Source organism: Pteropus medius, unplaced genomic scaffold (genome assembly GCF_902729225.1).
Source record: "Pteropus medius unplaced genomic scaffold, Ma_sr-lr_union100, whole genome shotgun sequence".
In the NCBI taxonomy this organism is placed as follows: domain Eukaryota; kingdom Metazoa; phylum Chordata; class Mammalia; order Chiroptera; family Pteropodidae; genus Pteropus; species Pteropus medius.
In genome coordinates this window covers 907,734-926,566 of record NW_024348533.1, presented here as the reverse complement: position 1 = coordinate 926,566, position 18,833 = coordinate 907,734, and the positions used below count along the sequence as shown (strand labels likewise).

At 33.4% G+C, this 18,833-nt stretch overlaps 1 protein-coding gene across 3 annotated transcripts in view; it reads right to left on the bottom strand.

Moving 5' to 3' along the window:
* Positions 1-18,833, bottom strand: part of FNIP1 (folliculin interacting protein 1) — a 103,389-nt gene that overhangs the window by 53,369 nt on the left and 31,187 nt on the right. For all 3 annotated transcript variants that reach the window (XM_039879988.1, XM_039879987.1, XM_039879986.1), the window contains exon 2: positions 7,803-7,929. In XM_039879988.1, coding sequence (XP_039735922.1) covers positions 7,803-7,929 — 127 coding nt within the window. The remainder of the gene's footprint in view (positions 1-7,802; positions 7,930-18,833) is intronic.

The window sequence follows — 18,833 nt, the reverse complement described above, 5'->3', positions numbered from 1 at the left end:
AACTTTTTCCCCTTTGTAATTTATATTTCGGTCAGAGGGGATTATGAAACCATATGCTGTTTATATCTATATGCTATAAATATGTTGTTTCTTATCAAACTTTATTCATTTATATTCAGTGGGTTGTAATCTGGTATGATTATTATTTGTTTTTACGCTAAAGTTTTCCTGATTTGGACCCTTCAAGTGAGAGTCACCAAGCTGCCTTCTGTGTTCTTTTGACACATTCCCATCATTCTTTAAGCTTTCAACACAAGAAGTCCCAGGCTTATCTTTTTCTTTCCCTGCCCCAGCCCAAGGACCAGTCACTTCCCCAAGGAGCTCTGGTTCCTTTTAGGAGAGAATGCAATTTTAAACAATTCTAGGTATGCCTGTTATATAGAGATCTCATTGTTCCTAGGCTCTCTAAAAGGACAGAGCTAGAGAACATATATATATGTCTACATATATACACCAAAGTTTATATCTACATTTACTGTGTTTGTGTATATATGTGTATACATACATATATATACACACACATATAAGTAAGTTCATGCCAATATCTCAAATTCCAATCCAATACCACAGGGTTCTTCTAGTTTTCTCCCTTCCTTTATTTACAACTCCCCTCTCTGACACTGAGAAAGACATGCCTCTCATTGTCCTTAACATATATTTATCAACTCCCTTATATGAAACCAGTATATCATTTCCCCTGTCACTCCCTCACCTGCATTGGTGTTTCCCTCAGGCTCAGATACCCAGGATAGATGCCTTCCTCATCCCACCTGGGCTCTGATATTCTGCTCTGGGCCACCATGCCTCCACTATCTGACATCAGGGTTCAGCCCTACCTAATGGTTTTAAGATTGAATTATTTGGAAGGTGGAGAAAGGTGAGCGAAAGGTAGGCATGGGGGATTAAATTTTTTAACCTAGACACATAACTATATTCCATGTTCCAGATTCTATATCACAAATGAAATTCAAATAAATAACCAGCACTTATATGTAGTATTTCTCAGTTTAGAAAAGTCTTTCATACGAATTTTCAACTTTTTCTTGTTCTGTCAACTTTTAAAATTTTTAAGTTATATATAAATAATCTGTTTATATGATTCAAAAGTCAAAACAATATAAAAAAGTATATGCAAAGAAATGTAGGTCCCATCCTTCAGCTATCTTATTTCCCACTTCACACATTTCCAATAGGTAAAATTTTTGTTGGTTTTATCAGTATCTTTCCAGTATTTCTTTTTGCATCTATAATATTACTTTTCCTTCTATCTTACAGAAAGTGTAAAGAATTCAGTTCTGTTCTTCATTTTCAACTAATATCCTGGAGACTCTTTCCATCTATTTTTAGAACTCTTCTTTCCTTTTTCCTAAATATAGCTGTCTTATATTCCAGTGTGTAAAATATACTGTATCTTATTTAGCCAATCATCTGTTCATGACTCTGTGGGTGCAACTACTGAGTCAAAACATAAATATATGTAATTTTGGAAGATATTCCAACATTAGCCCTCCATGGAAGTCTGGGTTATTGTCACTCTAAAAGGAAATAACTAAATCACAGTATAGTTTTAATTTTCATTTCCTTTATTATAAATGAGAGTAATGATCTTTTAAAATGTGTAATGGCCATTTATATGTGAACTCTCTGCCCTTGTCCTTCACCCAATTTTCTACTCAATAGGTTTTCTGTCTTGATTTCTAGGAACGCTATTAGAAACACTGCTACTTGGTTTTGCAGATTATAAAAGTGTTTTCTCAGGGTATCATTTGTCTTTTACCTTTCCGTATGGTGGTGTTTTTGTTTGTCTTTGCTCTCTTTTGTTTACATATTTGTTTGTTTTTTTTTAATTTGGTTGTCAAATTTATGGCCTCTGGATTTTAATTCATAGCCAGAAAGGTCTTCTCAACTCCAAAGATATATAGGAAGTCACTCATTTTCATTCATAATGTTAGTTTTATTTTTTACATTTAAATGTGATACACTTCCAAATTTATCTTCTTTCTAAATGGCTAATTGTCTCAGTATCATTTGTTAATCTTTATCCTATTAAAATGACACTTTTAACAAATACTAAATTCCTGCATGTATTTAGATCAATTATTGATTCTCTATTTTGTTCCATTGGTCTATTTGTCTATTTATGTGACAATAACGTATTGTTTTAATTATTGAGATGTTACTGTATATTTTCAAATCTGGTAAAGCTAGTCTCTTTCTGGTTTTCTGTTTTCCAACCAATTATTGCAAATTTTTCCTGTTTGAACTTTAGAATCTGCTATCTGGTTCCAGACACCACCCACCATCAAACAAACAAACAAACAAACAAAGAAACAAACAAATAAATAAATAAATAAGGCTGGCATTTTTACTGAGATAGCAATATTTTACAAAGCAACTTAAAAAGAATGAAAAACTTTATGACACTGAGTATTACCTAAGAATATATTTTGCCTTTCCATTTGCTCAAGCAAGCTATTATATGCACTTCAGGAGACTTTTAAAATTCTAAACACATAGGTTTTGTTAAGTTTATGCACAGGCACTGTTTAAAACTGTTCCTTTAAATAGAGTGTTGGCTTCCTTCATATCTTCTCATTGGAAGCTATTTGTTTATACTGAGTTTATTGATTTCTGTACATTAACTTCTAAACAGCTACAATGACCTAACCAATTCCTATGTTTCAAATCTGATGTCATAATTAAGCCTCAAATCTGATGTCATAATTAAGCCTCATGTATCAGAATGAACAGAACTCTCACATACTATAATATATATTCACCTTTCCAGTTATGTGAATTTTCTGATGTATAATTTGATCCTTGTATATAACTAATGAAGGCCGAAACATGTGAATAATCATATAATTTCACCAGGAATTCATGAAATAGCACTGCATTATCATTAAAACAAAAACAGTGTCTAGAATAAGAATAGTATCATGTGATCAAATCATACTGGATCCTTTTGGTTACAACAGTGTTTGAATAAAACACATCTCAATATTTTTTACATTTCAGCTACAAGATGAATAAAGTCTGAGGACTGAATGTAAAAAAATTAATTTTTACAAACAAGGGGGAATGCCTTTATTAAAATCACTGAATGTATTCAATTTTATCAAGTTTTACAGTTCAGCAGTCATTTTTCATAGAATATAATGGAGTTACAAAACGTATGTGCTGAGAAAGCCAGACAATAAATTTTATTTCATCATTATAAGACAATATTCAGGCATGCAAAGTGCTTTAATTTCTAAAACAAATTAAAGTATTTATGTAATTCACTAATCATAGAATTTAAAATATAGCAACATTTACAGCTCCCTCATTTCCTCCCCAAATGCATTAAATATACTCTAGATAAACAGTGTTTGCATGAAAATACAGAAATGATTTGCTTATCCTACAACAAGGCACTGTCATATTCTCCACAGAGAATTCCTTAGTTCAACTAAATCCAGAAATGAATCAGTATTCCACTGTGAAATACTGCCTTCCCTCCCATTCCAAATGAAAGGTACTCAATAAAGTGAGTCAACCTCATCTATCATCTTCAGAAAGAAAACTGTCATGTGAGTTATTTAAAGGGATCTCAATAAGTATTTTTACAAGGGCCATATCTTAAAGCTGATGTAGCTTCAAAGTAAACAAGTTTCATTAATCTGATTTTGATCCAATTAATTATACTCAAAATTAGTAAGCCCAAGTATTACTATCTTCTCCTTTTACTTGACAACTTTCAAATGAATTTTTTTCAAACACAACGCTAAAATTCAGAATCAGCCTCATATTAAAATGCCTAATAAACCTAGAGCTGTTTCCAAGTTAGAAAATGTTAATTTCTTTTTGGTAAAGAGAACAGAGTAAAGCAATTTGGTAGAACTCACATTCTAAAGCTTGGCTCTCCATTTATAATCCATGACAATATCTTCTCAATGTTAAAACAGAACTTTTTCTCAATAAAATATTTGGTAAACTATATGGCCAAATTAGTATTTATAACCCTTATTCTCTTATAGATTGTTTTAAACTAAGAAAAAGGAAGGACATGCAAAGTGACAACATGTATCATATCTAAATAGAATGTGGCTGTGCGAAGACAAAGCTGAACAATTTACTTTTATTCAGCAAACTGTTAATACCTAAATTATCTCATCATTATGTATGGACTCAAAATTTTGTGTAAGAAGTTTAAAATTATCATTTATATCACAGTCCTTTTTTGCTTAAACAGAAACCACATGATTTGATGTTCCAATTGTACAGGTACAGTAAAGCAGATGGTAAAAAAATCACTTAAAGATCAAACAGCCTGCAATTAGAGGAAGCAATGGGCATTTCAAGGTTTTCTGTAGTGTTTAAAAGGAACATGAAATCTTCATGAAAATTTTATAGGATTTTGAAAATAAACTTCCTAACTGTAATTAAAATTGATCGAAATATGTCCTGAGTACTTAACACATGTGAGACAGTACACAGTTTAAAGAACAAAGGTGAATAACAAATAGAAATATTTTACTTTTTTTTTCCAGTCTAATAATACACATACAAATACAGCTATAATATAGAAGTCTATAAAAGACTGCTAACAAAGCATTATGAGATTCTGATGGAAGAGAAAAGAAATATACCTAGAGGAATTAGTAAGAATTCATAGAGTTCTGATAAAATGAACCTTGAAAGAAGATAAATCTTCACCTAGGGACATAGGATGAGGACATATAAAACAATTGAGACTGGAGGTATTCAAGGCTGTTTGATTTCTAGTCACTGATCAGTCTCTCTAGAGAAAAGTTTAAAAAAGAAGTAGGCTTACAGGAAAATTTAAGAGGAAAGAATGGTTGGTATGAGATTAGAGCCAGCAGACAGATTACTAACCAGAAACAAAGAAAAAGAGGTAACTAGGAAAAACAGAGGAGAGACCAAGAGGTAGAAAGGAGAGTCTGAGAAAAGACATGGAAATGAGCCTGAAAGAGAGTGAGACAGGAGACTGAGAAACACCAACAGACACTGAGGAAGAAGACCGAGAGGGATGAGGACAGAAAAAGAACACACACATGAAGAAGAAAGTAAAAGGATAATTATTTTGTTGGTGCTGGGTAAAGAGGCTTTGTGAATGTTTGCAGGCTAAGAACAAAGCTCAATGAGAGAGAAGAAGGAAGACATCAGCAGGAGAGAAGGCTAAGGAGACCAACCAAGGAAGCGCCACTCCAGAAAAGGCAGGCAGGGGCTCAACAAATAGCAGGAGGCCGCACTTGCAGGCTGCTTAAGATGCAAAGGAAAAAATGCACAGCTATAGCGTTAAGATAAATAGTAAAGGAGAGGTAACATGCTGCAATTCAATGGAACACTATCAAGCACAAAGAAAAACCTTAATAAATATCTGCTAAAAAAGAATCCAAAGAATATTGATTAACTAATCAATTTCAACCTATCAGTCTCAGTCTGGTTCTGCTAAGCTGTCAGCAGTATAAATATAAAGAAGACATGCTTAGCACTTTAGCAGCTACCCTTAGTTTTCAACTGTCTGCCTGACCATCTAAAATCCTATGAACTCTGGCATCTCGCCTGACAGCTGCTCACACCAAAATGCTGGATACACCAAACCTCCTCTCCCTCATCTCCCACATCTAACTTTTCTCCACATAGCAGCCAAAGTCATTTTTTCATTGTATTTTTTAAATTGAGATATAACTGACATATAGCATTATATTTCAGGTGTCAACATAATGATTTGCTATTTGTATAGATAGGGAAATGATCTCCACAATAAGTCTAATTAACATCCATCATTATGTATAGTTACAAAACATTTTTTTCTTCTGATGAGAACTTTTAAGATTTACTCTTTTAGCAACTTTCAAATCTATGATACAGTATTAACTATAATCACTATGCTATTCATAACATCTCCATGTTATTTTGTAACTAGAAGTTTGTACCTTTGACTCACTTCACCCGTCTTGCCTGTCTTGCCTACCTCCCACCCCTGCCTCAGGCAACCACCTATCTGTTCTCTGTATCTACGGGTTAAGTTTTTTTCTTTTGATTCTACATGTAAGACCATATATACATATGTCTTTCTGTTTCATTTATTTCGTTTATCATAATGCCCTCAAAATCCATCCATGTTGTTGCAAATGGCAAGATTTCATTCTTTGTATGGCTGAGTAATAGTCCATTGTATATATACACCACATTTTCTTTATTCATCCATCTATGGACATTTAAGTTGTTTCCATGTCGTGGCTATTATAAATAATGCTGCAATGAACACAGCATTCATGTATCTTTTCAAGTTACTGTTTTTATTTTCTTTGGATAAATAAGCAAAAGTGAAATTGCTAGATCGTATGGTAGTTCTATTTTTAATTTTTTTTGAGGAACCTCCATACTGTTTTTCAAGTGGCTGCACCAATTTACATTCCCACCAAAAGTGAACAAGGGTTTCCTTTTCTCCACACCCTCACTATTATCTTTCTGATAATAGCCATTCTAAAATGTGTGAGGTGATATCTCATTGTGGTGTTTTTACTGTCCATTTCCCTGACGATTAGTGATATCGAGCACCTGAAGGCCATCTGTATTTCTTTGGAAACAAGTCTATTCAGATCCTCTGTCCATTTTTTAAATTGGATTGCTTGGGTTTTCTTTTCTATTGAGTTCTTTATATTTTTTGGATATTAACCCTTTATCTGATATTTGATTTGCAAATATTTTCTCCTCCCTTCTAGTAGGTTGCCTTTTCATTTTGTTGATGGTTTCCTTTGCTGTGCAGAAGCTTTTTAGTTTGATGTAGTTCCACTTGTTGATTTTTGCTTTTGTTGCCTTTGTTTTTGGTGTCAAATCCAAAAAAAAAAATCACTGCCAATATCAAAGAACTTGCTGCCTATGTTTTCTTCTAGGAGTTTTGTGGTTTCAGGTCTACGTTTAAGTCTTTAATCCACTGTGAGTTAATTTTGTGTGTGGTGTTAGGTAGTGGTTCAGTTTCATTCTTTTGCATGTGGCTGTCCAGTTTTCCCAACAGCATTTATTGAAGAGATTATCCTTTCCCTAATGTATATTCTTGGCTCCCCTGTTGTAAACTAATTGATCATATCTTCCTGAGTTTATTTCTGGGCTCTCTACCAAAGTGATGTTTTGAAATGTAAACCAAATCCCTTTAATGGCTGCCCTTTACATTTAGGATTCTACTTCCAGATTACACGTCCAGGGGACCGAGTCTTTAAGTCAGAAAGTGTTATGGTAGTCGCAGCAGCAAAGACAACCACAATCACCAGGTTTTCTTAAATGACCAAGTGAATATCCATGTACTACTGCTAAACTGGTCATAAAATATTTCAAAATACAACGTTGAATGTTAACAGGATAATTTCTCTTGCTACCACGGTAGAGTAGGAAAAACATGATGGATTAAGAGCTACAGATTTAACTTACTTTGCACTTCCAGACGAATAATTTCAGACAAGTAATTTCACCTCTCTAGGTCCCACTTTCCAAAATTGTGAGATTAGAGTTTTGGACTGGATCCTCTAAGGCTCCCTGCAGGTCTAGTCATATTTCTCAATACAATTACATAAGGAAATAAAATTAAAACGTTCTTTGGTACTAGACTGATGACAGATAAGGCAAGTCTTTTTTTTCTTTTAAAAATTCTCAGGTTCGGGGCTCTGAATTATAAAAGCAAGGCAAAGATGTTTTAATACTGACAAACATAAGTACCATAATTGAAATTTTATTTGTTCTTTACTGAATTAAAATATTTGACATTAAATTTCAACCAAATTAATAATGATGCTCACCGATACTGATATGTCCTCATTTTTCCTCTTAACACTGGAGTCAAACAAGACATTTCTCCCTCGTCTTTCACAGTCTTGATATACAATCAGTCGAATTTGGCTTGGATCAAACTCTGGCAAAGGCCAACTTTAAAGAAAAATAAAGATCCATTAGAGTTATTTTAATAAATATTCTACATAAATTCCTAGAAATAAAATCTATATAACAAAACCCAAAGTTGCCTTATTGCTAAAGACTATATATAATAGATCTTTTTACAAAATACAACCATTTAGTTCAGGGCTGAAAACTTAAAACAGCTATGACATTTTAGATTAAAAAATAAAAGTAATGGCATGTATCACTTAGTGTATATAAAATATAGTCATCCCATATTAATCTGAAAATAGCTAACTTAAAAATGTGTAAGTACATTTAACATAACAAAGAAACATTGATTTCATGGCATAAACCAAAGAGCATACGATTAAGCCATATTTTTAAATAGTTTTGTTACTGTTTCTTTAATATAGAAATGCAAAAACAAAAATGGTTTTCAGTTTAAATAATGACAGCTAAGTACTTTTAAAACAATAACAAGTATAAAATGTGATGAACAAATCATATATGTGATGGTAACTCTCACATTTAGTTGGTGTGAGTAAATATTCGCACAATCTTTTTAGAAAAAGTCTTTTAAATTAAATACTAAACGAACAAAATATAATAACATTGAATTCCATTATATAAGAATGTTCATAGCAGCAATTTTCATAATAGTTGAAAACTAGAAACAATTAAAATGTTCATCTATAGTAGAATGGATAAGTATGTTATGGTAATATTCAGACTACAAAATACTACACAAGGAACACAATGAATAAACATCAGCTATAGGCAAAAACATGGATGGACCTTAAGCCAAAGAAATCAGACAATAACAAAGACTGACACACACACAGTTACTGTGTTTTTCCATTTATATAAAGACTTAAATCAGGTAAAGTTTTATCTAGGGATACACAGTTAATTTTTAAAACTATAAGGAAAACTAATTGATGGCTTCAAAGTTTGGAGAGTGGCAGTTACCTCTGGGAGTAAGGGGTGGGGGCAGTAACCAGGAAGAGACACACCAGGTGGACTGGAGTACTATATTCTACATTTTGATTGGATTGTGTTTAATAGATATTCATTCACTTTACGGGGGACACCACATTTGCTTTATGTACTTTTATGATGCATTTGTTTCAAAATTTAAAAGATTAATGAAGTGAGTGAGATAGGGAGGAAAGGGAAAGCGAGAAAATAATATGCTGCATGTGTAGATACAGGTCTGGTGAACTGAACACACGACAACTGATGGAACAGTTGCTAAGAAACAGCAGAAATGCCATTCCAGAAGCTCTTTGTCATTAGCTGAACGTCCAATTCCTCACGGTCCATCAGTCGCAGCTCTTGATAGGGTTGCTTCATTTCCTTAAGAAAATCTTAACCTTAACCCTACAATGCATGTTAAACAACCTATAACTGGCAACATAAAACATCATCCCAAATTCTTGACAGTAAATACAATTTTAGTTTTCTCCTGTCTAATCCTTAGCAAATGTCCATGTGTTAGAAACTGATGAAAGACCCTAGACATTCAAGCTAAATCAGAAATTCATCCTTGAACCAAACTTAAATCAGAAATTGCATCCTTGAATGCAATGGATTTGCATTCCATTGAACTGCTTTCACTAAAAACTGTGCTTTGATGTTATGCAAAGGAAACTATAAAAGAACCAGACAGACATAGGATGAAAGTCAGGAAATACCATGGCCATCACTAAAAAGCATCCCCTAGCTTTAGAAACAAAGCCATCACTGGTGATGATGGCAAGGGAGTTCTAAGGAGTAAGTAGAGTACAGGGGTCAGACTGTGGAGCACTGAGGAGTGAATAGGAACAGAGAAAACAGTAAGCTTAAAACAGCTATCGAGGAAAAGAGAAAAGAAAAGGAATCATGAAGTAGAGTGACAGCTTTTTTATTTAAAAGGATACATCTGAACATGTTTACATATTGATGACAAAGAATGTGCTGTCAAAAGGAGATGGTGCCTGATAAAGCAAGTCTTCCGAGGAAATGGAGGAAGATAGGATACGGAGTACAGGTGAAAGGTTTAGCTTCAAACAAGAAAGGATAACCCCTGCACTAGGCTGAAAAAAAAGGAGGCAAAAATGGACGGACACTAGTACAGAAAGATTTGTAGATATGAAAGTAAAATGTTGAGTGAATTCACATCTAAGAGCCCTTTTTTCATTGTAAACTGAGTAAAGAAAATAAAGGTTTTAAAATATGGAAATAGTAAAAAGTGGTTGTGGGAAAAGAAACATGTTAACCAGGGAGATATATGAGTGATAAATGAACAGAGCATATGGAAAAGATGCTAACAGTATTCATCTTCAGAGAAATCCAAGTAAATCCTTCCACAACCACTAAAATGGCTAAAATTAAAAGGACCGATAACACTAGTTGTTGGTAAGAGTATAAAGCACTTGGAACTCTTTCATACATTGTTGGTAGGAGTGTAAAAGGAGACAACTATTTCGGAACATTATTTGGCAGCTATGACACAGCAATTCTTCCCATAGGTACATATCCAACAGAAATTAAAATATTTGGTCACAAAGACTTTCACAGAAGTGTTCTTTGCAGTTTCATCCATAAGAGCAAAAAATTGGGAACATCGCAAATGACTGTCAATGAGAGAATGAATAAAAGTACCATGATATATTCCTACTTGGAAATACACTCAGAAATAACAAGGTATGAACTACTGCTCACATAATAACATAGACAGACTCTAAAACATTGCTGAGTGACAAAAATCCAGACACAAAAGCATACATATTGGTCATTTCATTTATATGCAGAAATCCAAACAATGGTTGGCCAAAAGTGGGGTGTGAGGAGAATGAACTAAAAATGTATACAAAGGAACTTTCTGGAGTGACTGAAATGTTCTACATCTTTATTGGGGTTGTAATTACACAGGTATACATATTTTTCAAAATTAATAAAATAATACACTTAAGATATCTGCATTTTATGTAAATTGTACATTTGTACAATTAAAAAAAAGAGGATTGTGGGGGAAAAAATAACACTATTTATAACCAAATTATGTATTTACATTATAGACATCTCATTAAAACAAAGATTAATTAAACATTTACCCTACCTAAAGCACAATTCCAGGTGCTGGGAATATATCTTCTGACAAATTCTTTATCTATGTATTCATTCACTAACTTGACAGAATTCATTAAGCATGAAAAGAAAGCTCACGTACCAGAGAAAGCTCACAACCTAACAGGAAGACAGATGAATGATTTTTATCAGTGTGATACAGTATACCACAGAGGCAGGTCTACAATCTTGACAAGAAGTCTGCATGGGGAGGTCAAGAAAGAACTCACTAAAGAACAATCGTAAATGATATAAAATAAATAACAGCTAACTTTTTATACATGATCTATTATGAAGCAGCTACTTTTCCAAATGCACTACATATGTTAATAAAAAAATTTTTTATTTATGCATTTGGAAAAGTAGCTAGTTCATGCTACTTACATTGCATGTAGTATGTTACTGGAGTCCATGACCTTAACCATTATTCTGCATTATTTAGCTACTTAAAGTTATCAGCTTCATGTGGGGAGGAAGGGCATTCTCTTCCCTGAAAGAAGAAAACTGAGGGTGCTGTAATTTTTAGCTCTGGAGTGTGCAGCAAAGAAACAAACAGCTAAAAAAGCAGGCTGGTGCCACATCAACACTCAGAACCATTTCATACAAACACATAAGAACTTTCTCATTCAGGCAAAAAGTAAGGGTGTTTAACAATAAATGACAAGATCATTTGTGTGTTTTAGAACACTACATTGACACAAACTTGGAAAACTGAGTAGAGAGTCAGGTTTGGAGGTAAGAATGTTATAACCTGGACCAAAGAATAGCACTGAAGATAGAAAAGGACAGAGCTACATGTTATTTAGGAGACAGAGACAGGACCCAGGAGACTGGATATGGGGAATGAGGGAAGAGGATGGCTGACTCTCAGCTTTCAAATTTGATCAAAGCAGATATCATTAAGCAAGGGAGAGAATACAGGGGGAAAAGCAAGTTTGGAATAAGGATGTTAACTGATTGAGTTCAAGGGGCCTGTGTGACAGCTGTACAAAGATGTCCAATATATTGATAAAAAATGGTCTACAGCTCAAGAGAAAGACTGAGACTAGAGTTCTAGACACAGGAGTTACTGATACATAATTGGTAATGAAATCATTCGGGGAGGATATATTAATTAAAAAGAGAAAAAAAGTGAAGGACCAATAAACTAAAATTTTAGGACACAGCAATATTTGAAGGATAGAGAGAAGAGTAACAGAGAAGCTTGGGAAGATCAATAAAAAGATCACTAGAGAAAAAAGAGAAAAACCCATGGTAAAATGTTATTTCAAACGTCAAGGAAGATAAAGATGAAGAAAGGAATAGCGCACAAAGGCTGCAGAAAGGTCAAAAATTTTTAAAGACTACAAATGTCCATGAGATTTAGCAATTCGGTAGTCTCTGGTACTCCTACAAGAACCATTTCAGTAGAGAAGTGGGGTGGAGGTAGTCACAAAGCAATAGCAATGGATTGAAGAGAGAGAGCTGAGAAAGTAAGTTAAACACATGCTATTTAGAAAGGCTTCCCTGTGAAAGCGGAAGACAGAGGAATAGTGTGACATAATTAACTGACCATCTAAACTGTAAAGTTTTGAAAGTAAAAGGAGACCCTAAACGCAAGGGAGTAAACCAAGATTATCTTGGGCAACCAGGATTATCTTGGGCAACCAAGATCTATAGTCATCCCAGAAGGGTAGGAGAAGTGAGGTTACAAGAGGCTTTTCCTCAAAGGAAAAACAGACATCTATATCTACATAGAGGTATCTAAATATAGATTATACTTTTTTCTTAAAAGAAAAAAGGATATATATAATATATTGTCTGTCTGTCTACCTACCTATCTAAAAAGGGAAGAAGACATAAAAAATTCCTAGAGTCATTGTTGTTCAAAAAAAGAGCTAGTCAAAGTTACATGAGAAGTCATCTATGCGTCTTCAGAGTATGTCCCTGAAATGGAGAGGTTTTTTTAAAGCCTGGGTTCCCTCTACCTTACAATGGAAAGAAGCTGTGAATTCTGAAATTTATAGATATGAAACTGAGTAAATGGATTTGTCGCCAAAAAGTTGCCTGGCAAATTAATTCTATTTCAAATACACTACAAGAACATGTTATTAAACAACAACAAACAATAACCCCAAAGTGGCTCCTTTAATAGGCAAATAATTATAAAGTGTATTCATTTTCAAGTAAAAATTGATTCATTTTTCAAGTGAAAGAGATATAAAAATGACCTATCTAAAGCTACTGTTCTGGCCTCTCCCCTTCTTTTCACTCCCATCTCTACTCTAAGCCACTGGAATTCACTTCTGATCAGCAAAGGGTTTGGAATAACTCTTTATTCCGAAACTAGAAGCTAAATCTTCTGATATCTAGTCCACTATGCTTTCCATTTCATCGTGTTGCCGTTTTTTATCAAAATTTAACTGAAGACATAACTAAGCTAAATCATTAACAGTGGTAAGTACAACATCACCATTCACAAAAAAATTATCTATTACAGCAAAACTTGCCTCAGTATTAAGCTATGTGTTCAGCATAATTAATTTAAGCATTAGTAAGAAAACTACTCAGTGATGAGCCACAAACTATTTTAAGACTCTACGCAGATGTTATTTATAGTTTATGTCAGCTTATTGCTCTGCATGTTTTTTATCTGACACCTTCAAAGAATGCTAATAGAAAATAAACATACTGGAATAGACACCTCCTTTACACACTGACACTGCACCTCAGAAGACCACGTGAATTCCTATAACACATTACTGGCTACTAAATTAGGTCTAAATCATGCATTCTCAATGAGAACAAGGTGACTTCCAAGGAGGCAAATTTGGTCTGGGGGAAGAAGGTAAGAGAGGGGGAAAGAAGCCAAAAAAAAAAAAAAAAATCAATCTATCTATCTATCTATCTATCTATCTATATCTTAGATATTACAATAGATGTGGCCCTCCTAAAGGCCACAATATGTAAGTAAATATACAATATATCTGTTGTATCAGAATGGGGGTGGGGTAGAGATTAAGGGAAAAAATGTCTAAGAAAGACATCATCATCCTCCTTAGGGGGATGATAATGTAAAAAAATAGTTGAGAAACACCAGACTAAATGGTAGTCTGTATCTCAACACATTAACAACTGTCACACTTAAAGAAAATATCTAAATAATTCGCTTTTTTCTATTTGACCAACTCTTCTGCCTCATCAATCATCTTGAAATTGAATTTCACGCACTTGAAAATTAACACCACTGGTCTCTTCTCTCCTTCTACTCCTACTTCCAATTGATTATCTATACATTTTCACTTTTACTTAGCATCAAAGGGTATGGAATAATCTGACTATACAGTACACTTATCACATCTGAAGATTTTAAATCCATTCATTCAGTAATTATTTGTACAGTGCCTACTATGTACCTGGTACTATGTTAGTTGTTCTTTCCTAAACCTTATCCATCACTGTTGTCTCACTGAAATGAAAACATGCATGATGATGGAGACTAGCTCTGAGAAAATATTAACACCCAAAGCTCCAGGAAGAAATGGAGAGAGAAGGCAGCTAAGTTTCAAAAGCAATGCTTGCAGAATTAGAGAAAGAGCCTCCAGTACTGGAAAACATTCTGAGTTTGGTAAAGGATGTATTATTGAGGAAGAAAGGGATGGATGATGGAGAGATAGATGGAGTAAGGATGAGAGCAGAGAATGCTAACTTAGGCTACAAGAGACAAGCAAAAAGCTTTCCTAACGTAACACCAACATGCCAAGAATTGGTCTCTATCAGAACCGAAAGCACCAAGGCAAAAGCGCCATATTTTTTTTTAAAATGTAGAAAGATTTTGCTTTAGACAACTCTGCTGCTAACTAGCCAATGTTTAAATATGCCTCCTGAAAGCAAAGTATTTAAGTCCAACAATGTTTTTTTACTTTATATAACATTTTATTTTTTGTACCCCACAACACAGAAATAACATTCACCATTCCCTCTGTAAAACATACTGATCGCAAAGGACTAGCAAATGAATGTATATTTATGTGTTTTCCCCTAAATAAAATGTTATTATATGTATAGTTTTTAAATTCCTCATTTCAACTGACTTTTTCCATTCATCTGGAAGTCCCAATTGTATCAGATAAGAGGTTTTTATTTTTCTTTAAAATTAACATAGTACCAGGTACATAATAGGAACTGTACAACTTAAAATCTTCAAGTGTGATAAGTGTACTGTAAAGTCAGATTATTACACACCCTTTGATGTTAAGTAAATAGGTATATTTACTGTGCTTTTTAAAAATAATAACTGTGAACATATGGTCTATAACAACAATTTCTAATCATTTCTAGTAAAGGGATATCTTTTTAATGTTTAAAAAAAATTAGTATCCAGTAACTGAGGTATTATAATTGAAGGCCACTATGAATTCTCCATAGTATTAATCAAAAGAACATATGAGAAACAGAACTACATATGCATCAAACTATTTACTTGGTTTACAGACAGTATTTAATTTTTTGTAGAGTCAAGGACCCAATTCAATAACTCTTCCCCAACTCAGGGGTTAAAAGACCTAAGGTCAGGATACATACATAATTAGAGAAACCATACACAGAAAATTAGAGAAACCACAAAATACATGTAAAAACTGCACTGTAGAAAGTTTTTAAAGTATAGAAAATAATTTAAAAATATAGATCACTATTAGAGTATCATTGCATTTCTGCTAGGAGTCATATTAAAGAAGTGCTTAAAGAAATTTGAAGCAGGTAGGATCATCAGTAACAAGGTGTCCTTATTGAACCAATTTTGCTTTTTGGTATAATTCAAACTGATTTTATAAACATGGCAATTCCATCCAGATTAACAACTTGCTAATCACAAATTTAGTTTATATTTTGTTTTGACTTTTCATATTTCAGTATCTTTATAAATACTATAGAGAGAAGGTGGAAGAGAGAAGGAATATAATAGAACTTCAATTCATTTGCTGCACAAGTAAGTGAATAAATGGCTACTTCGAGAGGTACAATACTTTACTGATGGAAGGCTATATATACAATAATTATTCTTCTAAAGAATTATAACTCTTTAACCTCACAAAAAAATAATCCCATTATTTATTTGTTGATCTAAACTCCAAAACCTTAGTTTTTGATTTAGGCCTTTTTCTTATCAGAAAACTCTTTTTTTTTTATATAGGCTGTTTACATCCAGTTATTTTTCTTCAATGTTTTAATGAATTAAATATAAAAATAACACTAGATAATCTTTAGTCTGTTTATCTGTATCATACTGAATTCAATTATACTGAGAATATTAATGAAATCCTAATGACTGTCATTTACATTTCAGTGACAAGTATAGTAAACTACTTGGCAGCAAGATTACTACCATTTAATCAAATAAGATAACACATGTGAAAAAATACTGTAAGATAAAAATAAAAACTATTACCAGCATTAATTAAAAATCCCCAAACTATTTATACTTATCTCATAACCTAACATTTATAAAATCAAACACACAAAGACTTTACATAAAGTATTTCAGAGAAGAGAAATCTATCATCCACAACATGAAGTCTTGGTGAAATAGACCTCAGCAAGAATAAATTTCTATACCACGAGAGCATATCATGCATCATATCTGCTATCATATTTACTTAGTATTTTTTCAGCAACATACACAACTAATTGAAATACTATGCCTGACCTATGTAGCTTTTAACTATCTGACATTAGTTCTCTATACCTGAGAACTTAAGAAACTTCAGTGGAACACTGGAAGAATGTTAAAATGAGCTAAAACCAGTGAGAGAGAGCCACTATCTAAGCTATTCAACTTGGTTACACATATGGAAAAATTATTTTAAATTCTCATAGTAGAATTTATTTAAAATATAAAAACAATGTACCTTAATCTAAACTCACCACTAATTCAAATTATTTAATTCAAGTCATTAATAGGACTAAGTGGGGACACATAGTTATGAGGTTCACAGGCATCAAAAACATTACCATATAAATTCAGGTCTATGTCAGTAAAATTAAAGAATAACATTAACTATAAAAAAATTAGGTTATGATCAATAAGCTCATTAATAAAGGTCAAGTTTTTATATTTTACTTACAAATATGTATATGAGGTAAATACCAAAAGCACATATCTGTAGTGAGTGTTCCTATGTAACATGAAAAAGAAAAGCAGTTTATGACAGAAAGAGAATAGGACATACATATACCAGGGACTAATATATAGCATTCATAAATTAGATATTTTTAAATAATAATTACCACCTGCTTAAAACATTCTCAAGAAATCCTAAATTTATCACCATAATTTTAATCAACTTTTCATAAAATAAGTATATCTAAAATCTCAGCATTTAAATGTTTACTTCAGATATTTTAAAGCAAACATTATCATCAAATTTATAATTAGACAGGCTGATTTTGATGTTAACAACATTTGAAAATAACCTCTTGAGTTAAACTGTACATTAGTGGCATCTCTGCTTCTCTTAAGCAGTTCCACTTTTCAAAATCCCTAAAAACTCCAGTTATGCACAACTGCCAACCCAGGTTAAGAATAGCAATGAACCATATTCATCTGAAACCACAAGACTGTCAGGTGACATACCAAGAAGTCTGACTTAACGCAAATAAAAGCTTCTCCACGCTGCAATGCAGAAAGGCTTAATCCTAGCAACAGAACCATGGGGGGCTGAAAGCCTTAAAAAATCTATTGCCTGTGACAAAATCTATTTTTACAAAAGATTCTATCTATCCATCCAGTCTTACTGTTTCACAAGTAACACCCTGTTCTTTTGTTTCACTAAAAAGTCTGGGATTTTTACAGAAGCAAATTATGACCACTTTTCAATTCCTTTATCTCTTCTACTATATATACATAATTAAAGAAAATCAATCCAGGTCTTCTGTAAACTAAGTGCTATCCCGGCAGCTGGTACAAACTAGGAATGCCAATTTTTTTAAGGGCTGGTCCTGCACCAAACGCTCAGGCACACATGGCTGGTACCCAGCTCTTCAACAACTCTCATCAATAAGGAACTCAGGCTCACCTAATAAACAAGAAAACAGCATACCTCCTTTTCTCAGCTTCTCTGTGCCATTACAGACAAGTACACATACACATTCTTGGAAGACACAGCAAATTTGTGTTCTTACCCAGATAATAAGCACCTAGAAAAGCAATCATTAATGATCACAGGACCCAGAGCAGTCAACATGTAAACTGGCTCACTAGTCTGAAGTCTGTGTTTAGCACAAAACACTACTTTTGAATTTATAAACTTCAATAAAATTACCATGTTCCATTATTTGGTTGGTTCATGAAATACAGACATTTCTGCTTGCTTTTAAAATGCTGTCCTTCACTGGCTTTGTATTTCAACATATATCAGCATGTTCTTCTAGAAAAACGGAAGAGCATATCTGTGTATTATGCTAATAGGACTAACTGCAATAACAGAAGTGCCTTAATACAATGGGCTATAGTTCACAACCTAACAGACAATATGCTAAGACCAAGAGTCATTCCCCACATCCAACATGACAGAAACAGAAGAATGGCCTCTGAATCAGCCAAACTTGGATTTACATCCTGACTTGGCCATATACTGACTGTGATCTTACAAAAGAGCCTTAACTTCTCTAGCCCTCAGATTCTTCATCTATAAGTTAGGACTGTCTCTGTGATTAGTATGAGAATAGTGTCTGTCTGGTCTCTACAACACTTAAAACACTGTGCTACACATATGGAGAGTTCAATAAACATTTGGTGATTACTGACATGCTACTGGATCTACTTGTCTCATCCAAATACAATA